General features: G+C 43.0%; 1 protein-coding gene across 15 annotated transcripts in view; it reads right to left on the bottom strand.

Moving 5' to 3' along the window:
• LOC106846657 (zinc finger protein 551-like) overlaps window positions 1-19,670 on the bottom strand; it is a 53,971-nt gene that overhangs the window by 31,057 nt on the left and 3,244 nt on the right. Inside the window, exons 2-6 of one of the 15 annotated variants that reach the window (XM_044759186.2) lie at window positions 19,332-19,455; window positions 15,833-17,782; window positions 12,562-12,609; window positions 4,701-4,822; window positions 2,126-3,614 (exon numbers count right to left, since the gene is read on the bottom strand). The exons of 10 other annotated variants lie outside the window; for them this stretch is intronic. In XM_044759186.2, the coding sequence (XP_044615121.1) occupies window positions 15,960-17,782; window positions 19,332-19,455 (1,947 nt within the window). In that variant the 3' untranslated portion in view covers window positions 2,126-3,614; window positions 4,701-4,822; window positions 12,562-12,609; window positions 15,833-15,959. Of the gene's footprint in view, window positions 1-2,124; window positions 3,615-4,700; window positions 4,823-12,561; window positions 17,783-19,331; window positions 19,456-19,670 lie in introns of those variants that run through there. 4 more of the 15 variants (XM_070498690.1, XM_014865586.3, XM_070498691.1 and 1 more) reach the window with 4 other exon arrangements.

Genomic DNA, 19,670 nt, shown 5'->3' with positions numbered 1-19,670 from the left:
AGCCCCCTTTTGATCATACTTGAATTTATGTAAAGAGGTGATGTAGGGTGGGCCCCTAAATAGCCTTAGGGTGGGGCTGGCTATCAGGAAGACCAAGTGATTAGAGGGTGGGAACTTCCAGCTCCACCACAACCTCCATTAAGTGGGGGAACTGGAGAGTAAAGCACTATAAAAATTCTTGTACAAGATGTGAGGAGCTTCCAGGTCTGTAAACATGCAGGGAGGGTGGCACACCTCAGTTCCATGGGGACAGAAGCTCCTGCACTGGGGGCCTTTCTGGACCTCACCTTATGTACTTCTTCATCTGCCTCTTAAACGTACAGTAGCCCCCCTTATCCACGGTTTCGCTTTCTGAGGTTTCAGTTACTCGGCCTCAATCACGGTCTGGAGGCAGATTATCCTCCTAACATATTGTCAGGTCAATAGTAGCCTAATTCTGGGTCACAATGCCTGTCATTGACCTCACTCATCTCATCATGGAGACACTGTATCATCTCACATCACAAGAAGGGTGAGTACAGTACAATAAGATATTTGAGAGAGATCACATTGACATTACTTTTTTTACAGTATATTATAATTGTTCTATTTTATTATTAGTTATTGTTGTTAATCTCTTACTGTGCCTAGTTTATAAATTAAACTTTATCATAGGGATGTATGTATAGGACAAACCACAGTATATAAAGGATTTTGTACTATCCATGGTTTCAGGCATTCACTGAAGTCTCGGGACATATCACCTGCAGGTCAGGGGCGACTACTGTAAATGTTTGCACGTACTGTGAGCTGCTCTAGCAAAATAATTGAACACAAGGAGGAGATTGTGAGAATCTCTGATTTACAGCCAGTTTTCAGAAGCACAGATGATAACCTGGACTGGCGATTAGCATCTGAAGTGGGGTGCAGTCTCGTGGGACTGAGTCCTTATAACCTGCAGGATCCAATGCTATCAGAATTGAGTTGTTTGCTGGTCTTGGAAAACACACACATTGCAAATAATAAAAGTGTTTTGTGTGTCTGCTAATTTTGTGGAGAGGATTTGTGGGTTGAGAGAAGATGTTGTTTTTATTTTCCCAACAGTCACCATGATCAAACAGCACATAAAACATTGACCAGCTTACAGTAGTTTTGCTTCCTTAAAACAGGTTATTGATTAATCAGACCTTGATCAATAACAGAAACGGCACTGTGCACGTGCTAGGCAGGAACCCATGGCCCCAGGATGACCCTGGAACCAAGAATCTTCAGAAATATTGCCACTGGAGCCTTTTACAAAGCAAGAAGTCTTTGAATAAGGATAATCTGGCTTCCAGCAGCTTCATTACTATAAATGGACTGATTTGAGACTAGCCAATCAGCTTCTGCCCCTAACTCCATAAATTTCACCCTGAACCCTGGATTGTGGAGACAGAGAGCCTTCCCTGTGTCCTTACCAGCTGACCTCACAATAAAGCTCTTTCTTTTCTCAAAAGCTGGTCCCATAGTGTTGGTTTCTATGCATGTCAGGCAGTGAGCCCTTGCTCAGTAAAAATGACACACTTGTCTGCTGAGACCAAATCTCACTAATTTCATCCATATCTAAGGCACAGGATTATGGGAAAAGGGCAATTAGTTAAACAGTATCACAGATTTAATAAGCCAGATCTATTGATATAAACTTTCTATTTTCAAGTATATGGGGAAACCATTCTAGTTTGAACATGATTTGGCCAGAATTTTATGTGAACCAAAGAAGCCTGACTTACAGCTTGTCAAACATACACTGTACATCTGCCTCAATCATTCCACCACAGTAAAGAATGTACTCTTTGAAGGAAAAAAAAAAAATCATGCCTCCTTTCATTTGACACCAGTACTCTTTAAAGATAAAGCTGAATGCCTCCTTTCCCACAGTGCCATGGCCACATTGACTCGCTCTGTACATGTTGATCTGTAACAAAATATCTCCTTGAATCCTTGAAAGAATGTACCCCATCATGCTTGATGTGTATCTCTTTGCTTGGAAATGGTATATAACTGGGCGATAAACCACACTTCTTCAGAGTGCTTTCTTCCCTTGCAAAGGCTGTACTCCTGGGCTTTTTTTTTTTTTTTTTTGAGGAAGATTAGCCATGATCTAACTGCTGCCAATCCTCCTCTTTTTGCTGAGGAAGCCTGGCCCTGAGCTAACATCCATGCCCATCTTCCTCTATTTTATATGTGAGACACCTACCACAGCATGGTTTGCCAAGCACTGCCATGTCCGCACCTGGGATCCAAACCGGCGAACCCCAGGCCGCCAAAGCAGAACATGCGCACTTAACCGCTGCACCACCGGGCTGGCCCCTTGCACTCCTGGGCTATCGTCCTCAGTTTGGCTTGAATAAAACTCTCCAGTATAGAATTATTATTGACTATTTATGTTGACACTAGGATATGACAAGCTCGAAAGAGCAAATGATGCAGCAACTTCAACAAATAAATAATGAGAATTAAAAAGGTAAGTGGAAGGGCCAGCTGGCGGCGCAGCGGTTAAGTTTGCACATTCTGCTTGGGTGGTCCAGGCTTCGCCAGTGCAGACCTATGCACCGCTTGTCAGGCCATGCTGTGGTAGGCATCCCACATAGAAAGTAGAGGAAGACGGGCACGGATGTTAGCTCAGGGCCAGTTTTCCTCAGCAAAAAGAGGAGGATTAGCGGCAGATGTTAGCTCAGGGCTAATCTTCCTAAAAAAAAAAAAAAGAAAAAGGTAAGTGGAATCTGTAAGTTAAGATTTATGAGACACAGCTACTGAAAGCTATCAGAATACATTTTGATCCTAATTGCAATTAATCTGATTTAAAAACACATTTTTGAGACAACTGAGAAAACTGAGCATTGATAACATATATATTACATTTAAAATATTTTTGTGTAATGACCATTGGGTTACAAAATAGCCCTGACATTTTAAACATGTAATCTCAATGCATTCCTATGCATTAAATCTCATGTCTGACTAAATAACCCACTAGTATATATGACAGAGGAAACAAGAAAGCTATGAAATGATAAATAATGGTGGAAGACTGGGAAGGTTTCCTCTGGCTTCATAACACAGTGTTTTCCATTTTTGCATATATTTTTAAATAGCTGTAACAAAAAATAGACTGTATCTGTCTTAGTTTGAGCTGCTATAACAAAAGACCACAGACTGGATAGCTTATAAACAAAAGAAATTTATTTCTCACAGTACTCGAGGCCAGAAGTCACAGATTCAGGTGCCAGCATGGTCAGGTCAGGGCATTTTTAAGGGTCATTAACTTCCTGTTGCATCCTTAACATGGTGGAAGGGCTTGGGGATCTCTCTGGAGCCTCTTTCATAAGGCATCATTCATGATGGCTCCACTCTCATGACTTAAGCACTTCCAAAAGGCCCCACCTCTTAATATCATCACCTTTGTGGGTAAGGATTTCAACATGTGAATTAGGGGGGAACACAAACATTCAGACCACAGCAGTGTCACTGTATCATAACTTTCTTTGTTGAAAAGGATGAAATAAAAAGGGCAGGAGGGTCCTTCTGGTTTCCAGTCCAGCATGTAAGAAGTTGGAAGTTGCCGCTCCATCCTAACAAGTAAAAAGATGAACAACCTGGAAAAATAAATAACTCCTCTTAGATTCCTAAAAGAAGTGCAGTCACAGAGCAAACCATTGTCCCCAGATAGGAGAGACTGACAGGCAAATACAGAGAATCACAAGTTACTGAAGCAGAAACCCACAAATTGAAACCATGGCAGGAGCCAGAGCCAGGGTGGGCAAACCTGAACTGTAATGGACAAATTGCTGGAGGCTCAGTGAGGACAAGTCTGAGGGCTGAAAACTCTGGGGGAACCAATCATGGGGAGCCCCACACTTTCACTGAGTTTTATCCCCTAGAGTTTGACCTGTTTCTCACAGTGACTATCAGAGAAAAACTCAATCATAGTTCCAGCAGAGGGAAAGGAAAAGGAACCTTTTTCAAATATGCCAAAGCCTTCTGTTCTGTACCAAGTCTGCCCCCAGGAGAAACTACTTAAGCAGAGCCTAACTTGCTCAGGTTTTATCAGAGCCCAAGTGACCTGGGGGAAGGGAAGTACCCAAACTCCAGTCAGCCTTATTCATGAAAGAAGGGAACAAAACCCATCCAACTCCAGCCCACTCTAGCCATCCAGTCTCACCTAAGGTGGAGATGGGACTGAAAGGCATGCATGAAGTTCAAACTGCAGAAGCATAAACTCACTTAAAGACTGACACTTGTGTTATATGGCAATAAAAAATTTTTTTAGGGCCGGTCCAGTGGCACAGGGGTTAAGTTTGCACGTTCCACTTCTCAGCAGCCCGGGGTTCGCCAGCCCGGATCCTGGGTGTGGACATGGCACCGCTTGGCAAGAGCCAAGCTGTGGTAGGTGTCCCATGTATAAATCAGAGGAAGATGGGCATGAATCTTAGCTCAGGGCCAGTCTTCCTCAGCAAAAAGAGGAGGATTGGCAGTAGTTAGCTCAGGGCTAATGTTTCTCAAAAAAAAATTTTTTTTAAATAAAAGAAAGCTTCAAACAACAAACAAAACTTCCTAAGCTTGGAAACTTTAAAATACACCCCTAAGACCTCACAGGTTAAAGAGGACATCACAACGCAAAAAAAAAAAAAAAAAAAAAAAAAAAAAAAAGACTGAGACCTAATCGTAGGGCTAACACTTACCCTTCTCCGCACGCCTCAACACCACACAATGAAAGGCTATTTACAGCAGTTCTTTTTACCCAGTACATCATGCCTAGCTTTCAGGAAAAATTACAAGGAATGTAAGCTCAGGGCTAATCTTCCTAAAAAAAAAAAAAAAGAAAAAGGTAAGTGGAATCTGTAAGTTAAGATTTATGAGACACAGCTACTGAAAGCTATCAGAATACATTTTGATCCTAATTGCAATTAATCTGATTTAAAAACACATTTTGAGACAACTGAGAAAACTGAGCATTGATAACATGGTAACAAGTATTGATACTGGCTCAACACAAGGTTGACATAAGGGAAGCCATATTGTAGAAAAGAAACCATATTGTATCTTTAAACGACCTCTGATTGACTAGCCCAGACATGCTCTGTAGATTTTGTGACCCCTCCCAGCTGCCTGAAGATGATAACTTTTGTTCTTTTGAGTTCCTTAGGAACGTCATGACTTCGGGCAGAGAGCCTGTGCTGATAGCCATCATCAATGACAATTGAAAGATCAGGGCACAGGGTGTTGCTCTATTCTCTGATGCATATCCAGTGAAACAAAAGACTACAGGAACTGGGAACAGAGTCCAGCCACCTGCCCCACCTGGAGACCAGTCCCGTATATAACTGGCCTGTAGTCTTTGTTCTGTAAGATGGTTCTTTCAGACATGAGTCCGCCATCTTCTCACTTGCTAGCAAACTGTAATAAAGAAACCCCTTCTCTCCTACCACCTTGCCTCCTGACTATTGGCGCGTCTTGCGGCGAGCAGAGGACCCCCACCTTGGGTGGTAACAATAACAACATATGCTACCTTTGTAATGGCTATTGAAAATGGAAAAGACTGTTAGGAAGTCATTACTCTGTAAATATCCATCAATTTCTGGTCATTCTTGTTTTGTCTCTCCCAGGCACTTAGTGGTTGATTTTATTTGTAATCTCAGGCATGTCATTTCATACATAACCCCTTCAAAATGTGTTTCTAAATGCAAAGGCTCTTATATAACTCCAATAACTTTGTCAGATAAAATCAAAATATTTAAAATATGGTAAATTGTTATAAGTGCTGAATCTTGTCAGTTGTAGTCATTATTTAATGCAGATTGATTGTAATCCAGATGCAAAATTTACCTTTAGGCAATTATTAGGTGTGCTCTACAAGTCTTTTAACCTATATGTACCACTTTCCACTTTTTAATTCTTATTCTTGATGAAGTTGCTAAGCCATCATCCACTACAATTTTCCCAAACTAGATCTGGATTGTTCATTATTTCATACTGTTAAAAATGCTCACCCTTCTGCACACCAATGACTGTTAGCAAACCAAAAGTGACTTCACCTCCCGGTGAGTTAAAATCAGACTCTCAGCCAGAAGTAGTCATCACACAAAGCAGAACTTATTTGCAGCAAAGAAGAGGCTATGCCAATCACTTCCAAAGTTGTGGTTGTCCCAGAACATGGGAACGCAGGGGCCTTTTATTTGGCATGGGGCCTAAATATTCCAGAGGGAGAGGTGAGCATTCCCTTGCACAGGCTCATTTGGAAAACATGCTTCCACATACACTGCAGGTGATGGTAATAAGGCCGAAGCTCCTCCTGGAGTGATCTTAGCATTAAAAATAAAGCAAAGGTCACAGGCATTGCTCTTGTACTGGGGCCTGTTCTGGTGCAGGGTAGTTGGTGATTGCATCTCTTAAACAGTTAAATGCCTCCAAACCCACCCTTGAGCTCCTCAGGGCAATTAGTTGGTGATATGACTACTAATCCCCAAGGACATTCCCTTGTCCTCTCCCTAAGGAATTGCAATTAGTCAGCCATTCCTGAAAATGGCTAAATGTGGGCTGATGCCCTCCTGTAAAATTCATCAACATCTTGCCCTCCTGCTCATGTCAAACCCCTGCTCACATGTCCAAGTGCCCAGGTTGTGCCAAGGTGCACACCCAGCTCCCTGATCTGACCATGAGCACATCAAACTCGCAGTGATAGGAGTGTGGTGGGGGTGCAAGTGTGTTCTCTTCATGCCAGGCTGCACTGGCCTCATCTCACTTGGTCCATGAGGACTAAGTGATTGTGTGTGTGGCCCAGACATGACCATTGGGTGTCCCTATCATGTCTGTCCAAGAAGTCTCTATGGAGACTGCTGTGCTGTGTCAGTACCTCCATCCACCTCACAGGTCCCTGGTGTGCTGTGCATATGCCAGTGTGTGTAGTTCACGTGTGCCACAAATCTCTTGTTGAGGATGTGCTAAATGCAAACGTGGCTCCAGGCTGCGCTAAGGGGCATCAGCATTCCATACCAGTTACCCTTGTCCCTAGGGTGTATGTGAGGAATCCCCAAGTTGTGCCAATGTATCACACACCTGTCCCACTGTGTTCCACAGCTGTGTTACACATCTTTGGTTGTGACAGTGTCCCACCACACACCTAGTGCCCTAATGCACACCTGGCACATAAGGGCTGTCTGTAGTGTGGAAGCAACAGACACACTGTGTTTCCAAGTTTGTCACCATCACAAAATTGTCATCTGGAAAAGACCTTAAGCATCCACCTCATAGACATCTAGTATACAGAAAATATGGGGGAAAGTGAACATATTAAACGGAATCAGAGATTCAATGAGCTAAACTGAGGATGTGGCAAATACTAATGAACAAATGGCTTAGCAACGTTAACAGACAAATAAGAAGTAAGAGGCTTCCTTATTGCCTCTAGTAGCCACGGTGGCCATGAGTTTATCGCAGTGGGCTTTGGTCACTGTGGCAGCCAGAGTGGCCACCATCTTGGCACTCAACTTAGATTCAGGGACGTCTTCACCCGCAGCCTTCTGAAGACTGTAGCTCCTATGTGACACAGTGGAGGCCACAAGAAAGGACGGTTTATCCTATCTTCTGGATTCTGTGATAGTGTTTTTTGGAATTTTGTGAAACTCTATATTTTGTTGACTGGGATTGCAGTGGCATTGGCATACCTCTGGTGAATGTATTCATTGGTGAAGCTGAGTTAGCAGAAATTCCAAAAGGCTATGTTCCAGGACACTGGGAATATTTCAACCATCCTATATCAAGATGAACTTCCTGTACTTTCTTTGATGTTCCTGAGAAGAATCATGAAAAAACAATGCTTATCCTTTAAATGAAGCCAAAAAGGCTGAATTACAGTTAACAGCTGAAGGTATAAAAACTAATGTGTGCCAGGACTATGATCCCCATATCAGTATCTGGGCATTGATAAGAAACACTGATTATTCTTCAAGAGCAACCCCCACAATTAATCTTTCATTTCTCCAAAGCATATTCTCTTTAGGGGAAAATAAATTAATATATTCTGTATTTTTGCTCTGTGTGATGAATAAAAGACCCTCTTCCCTTGCTCTATTTCTCAATGTTGGTTCAGATTAAGGCTTTCTGGGTAGGTGTGATTTCAGTCTTTTTTTCCCCTAGCTTTATTGAGGTACAAAAGACAAATTAAATTCTAAGACATTTAAAGTGTACTTCATGATGGTTTGACATATGTCTACATTGGGAAAGGCAGATTAAGGCTTTTGGGGTTTTGGCTTCCTCTTCTGAGATTTAAATTTTTTTTTTTTAACGCAGGGAAATTGGAATTTGTGAACTGCTAAATGCATAACCTTGAAAGGCTGTTTTATTTATCGAACAAATGGAAGTTAGAGAAGTCTAATTATATTAAGTACCAGGAACTGTAAAGTGCATACACATCTGTACAGATTTAGACATCTGGATTATTCAGGGGCACCTCAGGATTTTAAATTAAACAAGAAGTATTGAATCAATTACATAAAACATTAAGACCTTAAACAATTTTTTTAGTGAAAAAAAAGAGGTAAGTGGTACATATAGGTGAAAAGACTTAAGACATACCTGATAAAAGCCACCCAAATATATTTTGTATCTTGATTGGAACCAATCTGCCTTAACCAGCTAATCCAGTTAACAAAATTCAGGACTAACATATTTATCATATTTTAAAATATTTTTGTGTATTCCAGTTATCAGAGTTATAAAAGTGTCCTTATGGCTAGAAATGCATTCTGAAGAGGTTATGCATGAACATATCTGGGATTATAGGTAAAATAACCCACTAACGTGTATGGGGATAGACACGAGAACCACCATGAAATAATGATGATGAAAGATTGGGATGGGTTCATGGGTTTCATAATATTCTTTTTGTTTTATAGAAATATTTGAAAATAGCCATTACAAAAGGTGGAATATGTCCTTGTGCCAGAAATTTTATGTGTTGAGAAGGAGGAAGTGAAAAGGGCAGGAGGAAACTTGATTTCAGGGGTGCAAACATGTACGGAAACATCCAAATGTACACTTTAAATATGTGCAGTTTAAGTCAATTATGCTGAAACTGTTTTTTTTAAAAACATTTAAAACTTGCCACTCTAACCATTTTACTATTTTATTATTATCTATGCTCTGGAGGGTATTTGTGGCTACTGTATCACTACTTTGGAAAGAGAATATAATGGTCTACTACTGGAATATCTTGCCAATTCCATGCTCAGTGACATCAGTTTGTTAGGTTGAAAGTGACCACAACAGGAGTATTTACACCAGGGAAACTGATGGAGCCTAAAAACCTAGGCTTGACGTAATGTATTATTGAATGTTTTAGACTTCAGAAAGTGGTGGAGGATATGTTAACAGTGCAGATTAAACTTAAAACTGTATGGTGTAGGGGCTGGCTTGGTGGCACAGTAGTTAAGTGCACGTGCTCTGCTTCAGCAGGCCGAGGGTTTGCAGGTTCAGATCCCAGGCACAGACCTACACACCACTCATCAAGCCATGCTGTGGTGGCATCCCATATACAAAATAGAGTAAGATTGGCACAGATGTTAACTCAGGGACCATCTTCCTCAAGCAAAAAGAGGAAGACTGGCAACAGATGTAAGCTGAGGGCCAATCTTCCTCACAAAAAAAACCCCAAAAAACAAAAACTGTATGGTGTACTTAGGCCTTGAATTGTACATAAGACAAAAAACTGAAGGAACTTTCCTTCCAGTACTCAAAAACAACTGTTCCATATGGCAAAGAAGTCACTCACATCATTGATGAATGTGTGAAATTCCAACTTATGTCTTTGCTGTTGCACTTTATTTATTAAAATAATAAATAAATTCATAAAAAGAAAACAGGCAAAAGATTATGAGCAGATATTTTACCAAAGATAAACAGAGGACAAAGAAACGCATGAAAAATACTCAACATCATGAATTCTTTCAAAAATGGTGTTTAAGACAAACTGAGTTGCCAGACACACATACCAATGGCTAAAATTAAACAAGATTGACCACATCACGTGTTGGCAGGGAGGAACTGGAATTCTCATACACTGTTGGTGGGAAGGCAAAAGAGAACAACCATTTTAAATCAATTTCACGTTTCTTCAAATGTTAAACAGGAGGTGATGTCAGCATCATGGCAAAGTGAGTTATTCTCTTTGTTTCTGCCCTCTAAGTTATAACCAATCGGACATCCAATGACCAACAGAGGATTCCCTACACAGCGAAACAGGGTGCCTAAGAGATGCATGCATCTATACATCTGAAAGTGGGTGGACTGGCCTCAGGAGGCAGTGGAATTAGAGGAGCAGCTCCCTCCCCCTTCCCCTGCAATGGCAATCCAGGGTACAGATCCTCACACTGGTATGCACACCTGTGAGTGGATGTTGCAAGGACAGACATTGTGTGGCTTGGTCCCTGTCCCTCCCGTAGCAGACCTGAAGGACATGCCTTTAAAAGCAAACATTGTGCAGACAGAAACAGCAGGCATTGCTTGGACCTTGTCCCTACCCCAGGGGTTCCATCATGGGCACCTGTGAGCATACACTATTGTAGAAACACGAGGCATGGCATAGGCCCTGGACTTCACCACCCAGCACAGACAGGTGTGCACACACCCTGAGAATTCGGAACACAGCAGAGCCAGTATCCCAGCCCCCTCCTCTTCCTGCGGCAGTGGTGGGCCCTTTCCAACAGTGGAGACTATACAAAACTCAGATTTTCCCTGCTGGGACAGGGCACCCTGACCTGAGTTATAAAAACACACCAGCTAGTGCCAGGACCAGAGGCTGTAAAAGCAAGCAGCAACACCCATCTCTCTGCTTAGCCCCTGCCTCACCTCCTCAGCAGTGGCAGGTGGAACCAGAGGCTTCAGGACCACAGCAGAACCAGTGACCCAGTCCCCAGTGGCAGCACCTCTGACGTTGATTCTACTAGCAGCAGGGGCTTCATACAACCACCTGGGACCCTGACAGCAACAGCGACATCTGTGAACCCAGTGGCCCTGATAGTAGTACAGCCAGCACCCCCAGACACCCCAAGAGCAGCAGCACAGATGGTCACAGGGGAGCAGGATCTGAGCCTGTGGAGAGCTGACAGAGAGCCAGCAGGGGAACATAAGACCCAGCCAACCCCAGAAGGAGCAGAAGTGTTTGCAGCCTGGTGAATAGGTGGTGACACCTGAGACTGCAGCAACATCATAAGCAGCAAGTTACCAGCAACTGCAGAGGTACAGTACAAGGAGGGCACTGACAACACCTCTAGCAGAGGCAGCGGAGGATGGAAAGCGCAGGCTCTCAAATACAATCAGAAGCAACTCACAACCAAAGTAATCAAAGCTTTACCCAAATAAGAAAGATAGTTAATACCACAAATGCACTGCCAGAGGATCAAGGGCCATGAAGAACTATAGCATCACAGCAGAACAGAAAGGAAATAACAACTCTCCAGAAGTCAAACTTGAAGTCACAGGAGATTACAGTCTTACAGAGAATTCAAAAGGTGTCACGAAGAAAATCAACTAATCTTCAACAAAGGAGTCAGGAACATACAATGGAGAAAGGAAAGTCTCTTCAGTGAATGGTGCTTGGAACATTGGACTGCCACAGGCAAAAGAACAAAAATAGACCATTATCTTACACCAGACACAACAAAAAATAACAAGTGATGGAGACAATGTGGAGAAAAGGGAATCCTCATACACTACTGACGGGAATGTAAAGTCCTGCAGCCACTACAGAAAACAGTATGGAGAGTTCTCGAAAACATAGAAGTAGAAATACTATATGATCCAGTTACTCCACTGCTGGGTATTTATCCAAAGGACATGAAAACACCAAGTCGAAAACATATATGCACACCTATGTTCATGGCAGCTTTACTCACAATAGCTAAGACTTGGAATCAACCAGAGTGCCCATCGACTCATGAATAGATAAAGAAGATGTGGTATATATATAATGGAATACTACTCAGCCATAAAAAGACAAAATCATGCCGTTTGGAACAAAATGGATGGAGCTTAAGGATACTATGTCAAGCAAAATAAGTCAGACAGAGAAAGACAAATGTGCATGATTTCACTCATATGTGGAAGATAAACAAACAGATAAGGAAAACAGATTGGTCCTTACCAGAGAGAAAGGGGGTGGGAAGGGTGTGAAAGGGGTAAAGGGGCGCATATGTATGGTGCCAGATAAAAACTAGACTTGGAAGAAAACATGATTCAGTCTACACAGGAGCTGAAATAGAATATACACGTGAAATTTACACGATGTTATAAGCCAATATGACCTCAATAAAATATATTTTTTTAAAGTTAAAAGTTGGCCATCACTGTAACAGTCTGACTTATTAACACTAGAGAAATAAAACATATATCCATATAAAGAATTGAATGCAAATATTCATAGCAGCTTTATTTGCAATACTGCAAACCAGGAAATAACCCAATGGTCCCTAAACAGATGAATGGGTAAACAAAGTGGTTATCCGTAGAACAGACTATTACACAGCAATAAAAGAATTAACTACTCACATAAGCATCATTGTTGAATCTCCAAAGAATTATGCAGCATGAAGGAAACTGGTAAAAAAAAAAAAAAGTATACACCTTATGATGCCTATGTTAAATCAGAGAAACATGAACTAATCTATTGAAAAGGAAAGTCAGTCAATGATTGCCTGGAAAGCCAGGGAAGGCAGAGATGCTGGGAGCCATGGCTACATCATTTGATCGGCTGTTTGACAGGGTCCAGCCGATTAACGCCAAGGGGTGCAGGGTCGCCCCTTGGTGAAGAATAACTGGCCAGCCCCTCACATAGTTCTGAAACCTTTGCTGCTTCTAATGGCCCTCCATTCCTTTTCCTTTCTTAACCTCCAGTTTTCACTCCTTTGGGTGGCTGCTTGGGAGGCACTACCTCCTGGGAAAATTAGATATAGTAAGAGAATGTGACCACCGGCAGGTAACTTTCAAGATATTTTTCAGTTAATTATTGGAGGAGCACACAGTCCCATTTGAGACAATCAGAAAGGAATCCTGCCAAGATGTCGAATTAGGTTTATGGCCTCTGTCTGGTTAACGTTTCCTTCCCCCTCCAGTTCTTTGTCTAAATATATATGCATCGTCCTTCTAAGTTTGTTAATTGGATGATGAAGAAGTATCTACATATTATTCTTGACCTTCTGCTTTCTGTTAAAATGTTATAGAGGTTTTCTCCTAAAAGCAATAAATAACAATTGATGAGTAGAAGGGCCGAGGGGTGCAAGAATGCCCCTCGGTGAAGAATGGCCGGCTGACACCCCTGATATTTTCTGAATTATATGCATGCTTTCTATCAAGGTTATGTCTATACTTATTTCTGTTTTTTATTCTTGAAGATGTATAGTTTAGCTTAGCTTTTCAGCCCTTTACTAACAAAATGATACTTTCTCCGGCAGTGTGCTTAAGGGACTGTTAGCTCCACAATCTAAAAGACAAAGGAATGCTTTCACCCCCTAAAGGGCGCAAAAATGTAAAGATGTTTAACTGTCCGCTGAGAATGCAGATAGCCCTGGGGATAAGACACCCTGGAGTCGCCTTTTGTTCCCATTAACCATCTACACTAATGGTGTAAATGACTGAGGGAGGCAGGGATGGCTCCACCAGGATGTAACCAGACAGACTGCTGTCCTGTCCGGAGGCCTGGACCTTCTCTCTTTGATTTAACTTTACCATGAATTACAACAGATGCCTAGGTACCTATCTCTTTTAGCTTAGAGACAACAAACAGTAGTTAATTGTGGATAAGACTACCATTAACCTTATGCTCTATAGAATAGAATGCTAATAAATATTCTTGTGCTCGTTTTTTACTTCCTTATCTCTCTGAGAATATTTGTAGAACTATTTCTGTACTAATCCTGAAAAATATATAAATGACACTTGTGCACAGTAAAGTCGGACTTGCTAACACCAACCCAAGTCTCACGTCCCCTTTATTTTCCCCTCATTGCGCCTACGCCGTCCATCCCTCAGGAACCTGGACTCAGCCAGGGCGGGACCCCGGCACAGAGAGATTATAAAAGCACAAGGTAAATATGTGGGTGACAAATAAGTTCATTTTTATGAGTATGACAATAGTTTCACAGCTTTATACATGTCAAAGCTTACCAAACTGTACACATTAGATAAGTGCACTTTGTGCCTGTCAAACATACAAATTATACCTTAACCAAGCTTTCAAGTGGTTCCTAATGAAAGCCTAGGTGTCCCTGTTTTCTTAGAACATAAAGTTGGCAACCCTATATGGACCTCACCATCTCTCTCCTCACACCTTGGGAGGGGCAGCCTTGCCTCAGTGGCAGCAAATAATGGCAAGCAATGAAGACTGCTGCCACCTGAATCAACAAGAAAGCTGGCTGAGTCACAAGACCCATCCTTGGAAAACTGGATCACCCTTCTATCTATCCTTGTTTTCTTCCCTGTAGAGCAATGGCCAAGAGGTGAACAGAGCAGAGAGGCTACGGGAATTCACCAAACTTTAGATGATTTTCTCTGTCAATGAACTCAGCTATAGGAAATAGTTACAAAGGTTCTGAGAATTTCTGTACACATGGATCACACAAGCGACAGTACCAGAATATCTATGAACTTTTAGAAGAGACACATTCCACCCTAATTTACTGCAATCTTCTCCACTCCTTATTAATCCAGGGTTTCTGTACCAATTACAATTCCAGCAGACCCTATAATCTTAGAATCAATGACATTAGCATATAAAATTTTGTATATCATGGCAAATGGCTCCTCTGCAGGACCTGGTGAAGAGGTCTCCTCAAAATGCTGGGAACTATGTGTTCCAGTTGTTAACAGAAGCACAGGAGGTTGTCATAACAAAGGTCCCCCTGGGGACCTCTGGCCTCCCACAAAATTGTGGCACCAAACCTCAAATTAGGACCATGAAGCCCTCCAGACTTTCTTTCAAGGCCTTGGGCAGCAATGCAAATTAGACCAATATTGGATGAAGAGCTATTTCTGTCATCATACCATCCCTTCTGAAGGACAAAAAGGTTGGGATCCCCAAATAATGTGGTCACCCTTACATGCTAACACATCACAATTCTGCTTTCAAATCACACCACAAAGTGAACTATTAAAGGTGCAAAACCAAAAAGACCTTTACTGGGGTTGGCCCAGTGGCACAGCAGTTAAGTGCGCACGTTCTCCTTCAGCGGCCTGGGGTTCTCCCGTTTGGATCCCAGGTGCAGACATGGCACCACTTGGCAAGCACAGGCATGCTATGGTAGGCATCCCACATACAAAGTAGAGGAAGACAGGCACAGATGTTAGCTCAGGGGATTGGCAGCAGATGTTAGCTCAGGGCTAATCTTCCTCAAAAAAAAAAAAAAAAAGACCTTTATCAAAAGAACATAAACTAGACCAATGTCATCAGTTCCTAGGTTGATGAATTAGAACCTGAAGAGTTCATCACAAGCCTGATGTGAGAACCACGTCCTTGAAAAAGGTAGTCCTTCTTAGTAAGTTGAGGATGGGTCTTCCTGACTGAAACTGGGTCAGGTCTATTCTTTAAAGACAGAGAGAAAGGAACGAGGATCCTGCAAAGGGCTCATAATTTCCTCAAGCAAATGGGACAAGAGAGGTCAGCTTCTCTGACCACACCAGGGTGCCGACTGATGTACACTGTTGAGGTGTGCCAGGGAGTAAAGGAGAAATGGCTTTAGCAACAGAAACTGCAGTGATATAAATCTGGCAATAGCCCTGGGCATGTTGGTTAGTGTATTACATTTCATTAAAGCCTCCCACATACCTGAAACTTATGAGGAACCTTATACAGTCTATTTTCAGATAAAAGAAGCTTACAGTCAGGAAAATGTCTTTCACACACTCTCCTCCAGCATTATTACAGAGTGAAGAAAGAAATATTCCTGGCACATTTAAAGTTTTTCTCCAGTGTGAACTCTCCGGTGTCTAAGGAGGTTAGATTTGCGGCTAAAGGATTTGCCACATACACTACACTCATAAGGTCTTTCTCCAGTGTGCACTCTCTGGTGTTGAATGAGGTCAGATTTGTGGGTAAAGGGTTTCCCACATTCACTGCAGTCATAAGGCCTTTCACCAGTGTGACCTCTCTGGTGTTGAATGAGGCTAGAGCTTTGACTAAAGGATTTCCCACATTCACTACATTCATAAGGTCTTTCTCCAGTGTGAACTCTCTGGTGTTGAATGAGGCTAGCACTTTGGCTAAAGGATTTCCCACATTCCCCACATCCATAAGGCTTTTCTCCAGAATGAACTCTGCGGTGTTGAATAAGGCCAGAGCGTTGTCTAAAGGATTTCCCACATTGACCGCACTCATAAGGTCTTGTGCCAGTATGAATCCTCTGATGTTGAATGAGATCAGATTTGCGGGTAAAACACTTTCCACATTCACTGCAGTCAAAAGGTCTTTCTCCAGTGTGAACTCTCTGATGTTGAATGAGGATAAATTTGCGGCTAAAAGACTTCCCACAAACACTGCACTCATATGGCCTTTCTCCAGTATGAACACTCCGGTGCCGAATGAGGTTAGAGAACTGTCTGAAAGACTTCGCACATTCACTACACTTATAAGGCCTTTCACCACTGTGAATTCTCTGGTGTTGAATGAGTTCAGATTTGCAGCTAAAAGATTTCCCACAATCACTACACTCATAGGGCATTTCTCCAGTGTGAACTCTTCCATGTCGAATGAGGTTAAAGATCTGTCTAAAGGATTTCCCACATTCATTGCATTCATAAGGTCTTTCTCCAGTGTGAACTCTCTGGTGTCGAAAAAGGCTAGAGCTTTGTCTAAAGGACTTCCCACATTCAATACACTCATAAGGTCTTTCTCTAGTGTGAACTCTCCAGTGTTCAATGAGGTTAGATTTGTAGCTAAAGGATTTCCCACATTCGCCACACTCATAATGCTTTCCTCCAGTGTGTTGCCTCTGGTGGTAAATGAGTTTGGATCTGTGGATAAAGATTTTTCCACATTCACTGCATTCATAAGTCTTTTCTCTAGTGTGAGTTCTCCGGTGCTTAATAAGGTCAGAGACTTCGCTAAAGAATTTCCCACATTCACCACACTCATATGGCCTTTGTCCAGTGGGAACTTGCTGGTGCTGAACAAATCTGTAGTTGCAATTGAAGGCTTTCCTACATTTGCCACCCTCATAAAGCTGTTCTCCAGAGCAGACACTCTCATGCTGAACAAGTGTATGGTTGTGGCTGGGAGCTTTTTCACATTCACCCCTTTTGTCATGACTTTTTCCACTGAGAAAGGCCTGCCCACTCTCACTGTAACTGTGTGGTGTCTCACTGTAGGGAACGGCCTGGTGTTGGAGAAGGCTTAAGGTGGCCAGAGGGTCCTCACCAACCTCCCTACAGCTGAAAGGCTCCCCTGACACATACAAGCTGCAGCTTGTCACAAACGAGGCCCTGTTCACATCTCTATTCCAGGGCTTCTCTCTACTGTCCTGCCTCTGTTGCTGGTGAAGATTTCCACTGAAACAGAGACATCTCACACATGTGCTGCCCAAGTATGGTTTCTGCAAAGGGTGTACTGTTTGGTGCTCAGCATCATGCAAAATATCTTTCAGGCCTAGGATGCACATCTCACAGGAGTGGGTGTTCTGGGTGGATGGACCGGTTGTGGAAGCTCTGACTTGTAAGTCTCCTTCTGCAGATACATTCTGCTCAGAAGGAGCGTCCTCATCTTCTGCTCCATGCCAACAACCTGAAAGCAGAAAAATGCTGAGGAAATGCATGTTGACTTTGGTGGAGGGGGAAACCCCAGGTGTGTTGGACACAAGTTGGGTCCAGAGACTGTTCTGAGGACAAGGGACTTGGGGGCAGGTTGAGAAAGGGGATGCTTGGCTGTACTGGGCCTCTGAAGATCACAGAATAGGGGCCACCTCACCAAAGGACACAAAAATGGGGTGGACCATGTGGAGGAGTAGCAGAGTCTCCACCTCACTTGTCTGCCAACAGCCTTAAGCAAGACTTGGTCTGCTGGTGACATGGGCATGCTGTGTGGAAGACTGGTTGAGTCCTGTCCCAGTAAAACTCAACTGGAACTCAGTAGATGGTATTCAAAGACTATTTAAAAATATGTGTACACCTCATGAAACACGTGCAGGTAAATGTTGGCGAATATTTCAGAGGAACAGATGACACACGCCACAAAGGTGGAGGTAGACAGGAGCCAAAAGTTACAGATGAAATGACAAGTCAGCAAAGTGTCAAGTATGGGGAGAACAGGTAGAAATGAGGTGTGGCCAGTGGCACTTGCATCAACACAATATTAGAGGGGCCGGCCTGGTGGCGTAGTGGTTAAGTTCGCACGTGCTACTTTAGCAGCCAGGGGTTCGCCAGTTTGGATCCCGGGCGCAGACCTAGCACTGCTTATCAAGCCATGCTGTGGCAGGCATCCCACATATAAAATAGAGGAAAATAGGCACAGATGTTAGCTCAGGGCCAATCTTCCTCAGTAAAAAGAGGAGGATTAGCAGCAGATGGTCAATATTCCTCAAAAAAAAAATCTTTTTTAAACAAACAAAAACACTACTGGACACGTGGTAGGTTCCTGGTATGATCTGAAAATAGACTTGATGTCATGTCCACCCCTACTTGCCACTCACCAGAGCCAGGCTTCCTCTGAGACCACCTGGTCATGTCCACCATGTGAAACAACCAGGGTTTACCCTGCACCCTCCACTGTGCAAATACTCAGAACAGGAATGATGCAAGATTTAATGAAAGACAGCATAGGTGAGTGGCCAGCACTGGCCCAGAGTCACTCGCCATACAATGGTATTCAGGAAAGAAAATACTACAAAAAAAAAAAAAAACAAACAAAAGAAGAAGTGTCTTAAAAGAACAGCCCATGGTTCATGGCAGTAATGACCATGACCTGGCACAGGTAATCACAAAGAAAACTTAGCTAGAGGAAGGGGGCAAAACTGGAGGCCACAGATCCAGACATGGTCACCCTGCCAGGGAGAGGGCAAGCAAGAAGGGATCCATTAAACTGACTGTGAGACTCCTGACTCCCAGACCCTTCCCAGCACTTTTTGAAGCCACAGGTGTTAGGGCTGCTTGGGGAGCCCATTGCTCAGGGGATGACACACAGCTCAGCACTGGGAGCCACAGCATATATGACAAGAAAGTAGCAGGAAAGCAGCAGAGCCCACGGTCCACCTATGGGAAAGACAGAACTAACTCTGGGGAAGAAAGGAAAGGCAGGACATCACCTCAGGACACCAGGACGGATGTAAAGGTCTTACCCAGGGATGCTACAAGAGCAAAGGTCTCCAGCATCACATCACAGTACAGGAGTCTCTGAGCCTCATCGAGGAGCCTCCACTCCTCCTGGGAGAAGCTGATGGCCACATCCTCAAAGTTCATACCCTGTCATAAGGGGGACAGTTCATTCCATGATCAGCTTCTCTCCTAGGATTCCAAATTCATCATATCCCCCATCCTCCACATCCATCCTCTGCTCACTGTACTCCCCACCTCAGAGGAGATACCAGGCCTCAGTGCTATGGGGGCCACTCTCTCCTATATTCCCATTGATAATGTGTCCTCTCACAGCAACAACAGGCAGATGGGCAGATAGATGG

The sequence above is a fragment of the Equus asinus genome, chromosome 26 (genome assembly GCF_041296235.1).
Source record: "Equus asinus isolate D_3611 breed Donkey chromosome 26, EquAss-T2T_v2, whole genome shotgun sequence".
Lineage (NCBI taxonomy): Eukaryota > Metazoa > Chordata > Mammalia > Perissodactyla > Equidae > Equus > Equus asinus.
The sequence above is the reverse complement of the archived record's forward strand: the minus strand, read 5'-3'. Positions and strand labels throughout refer to the sequence as shown.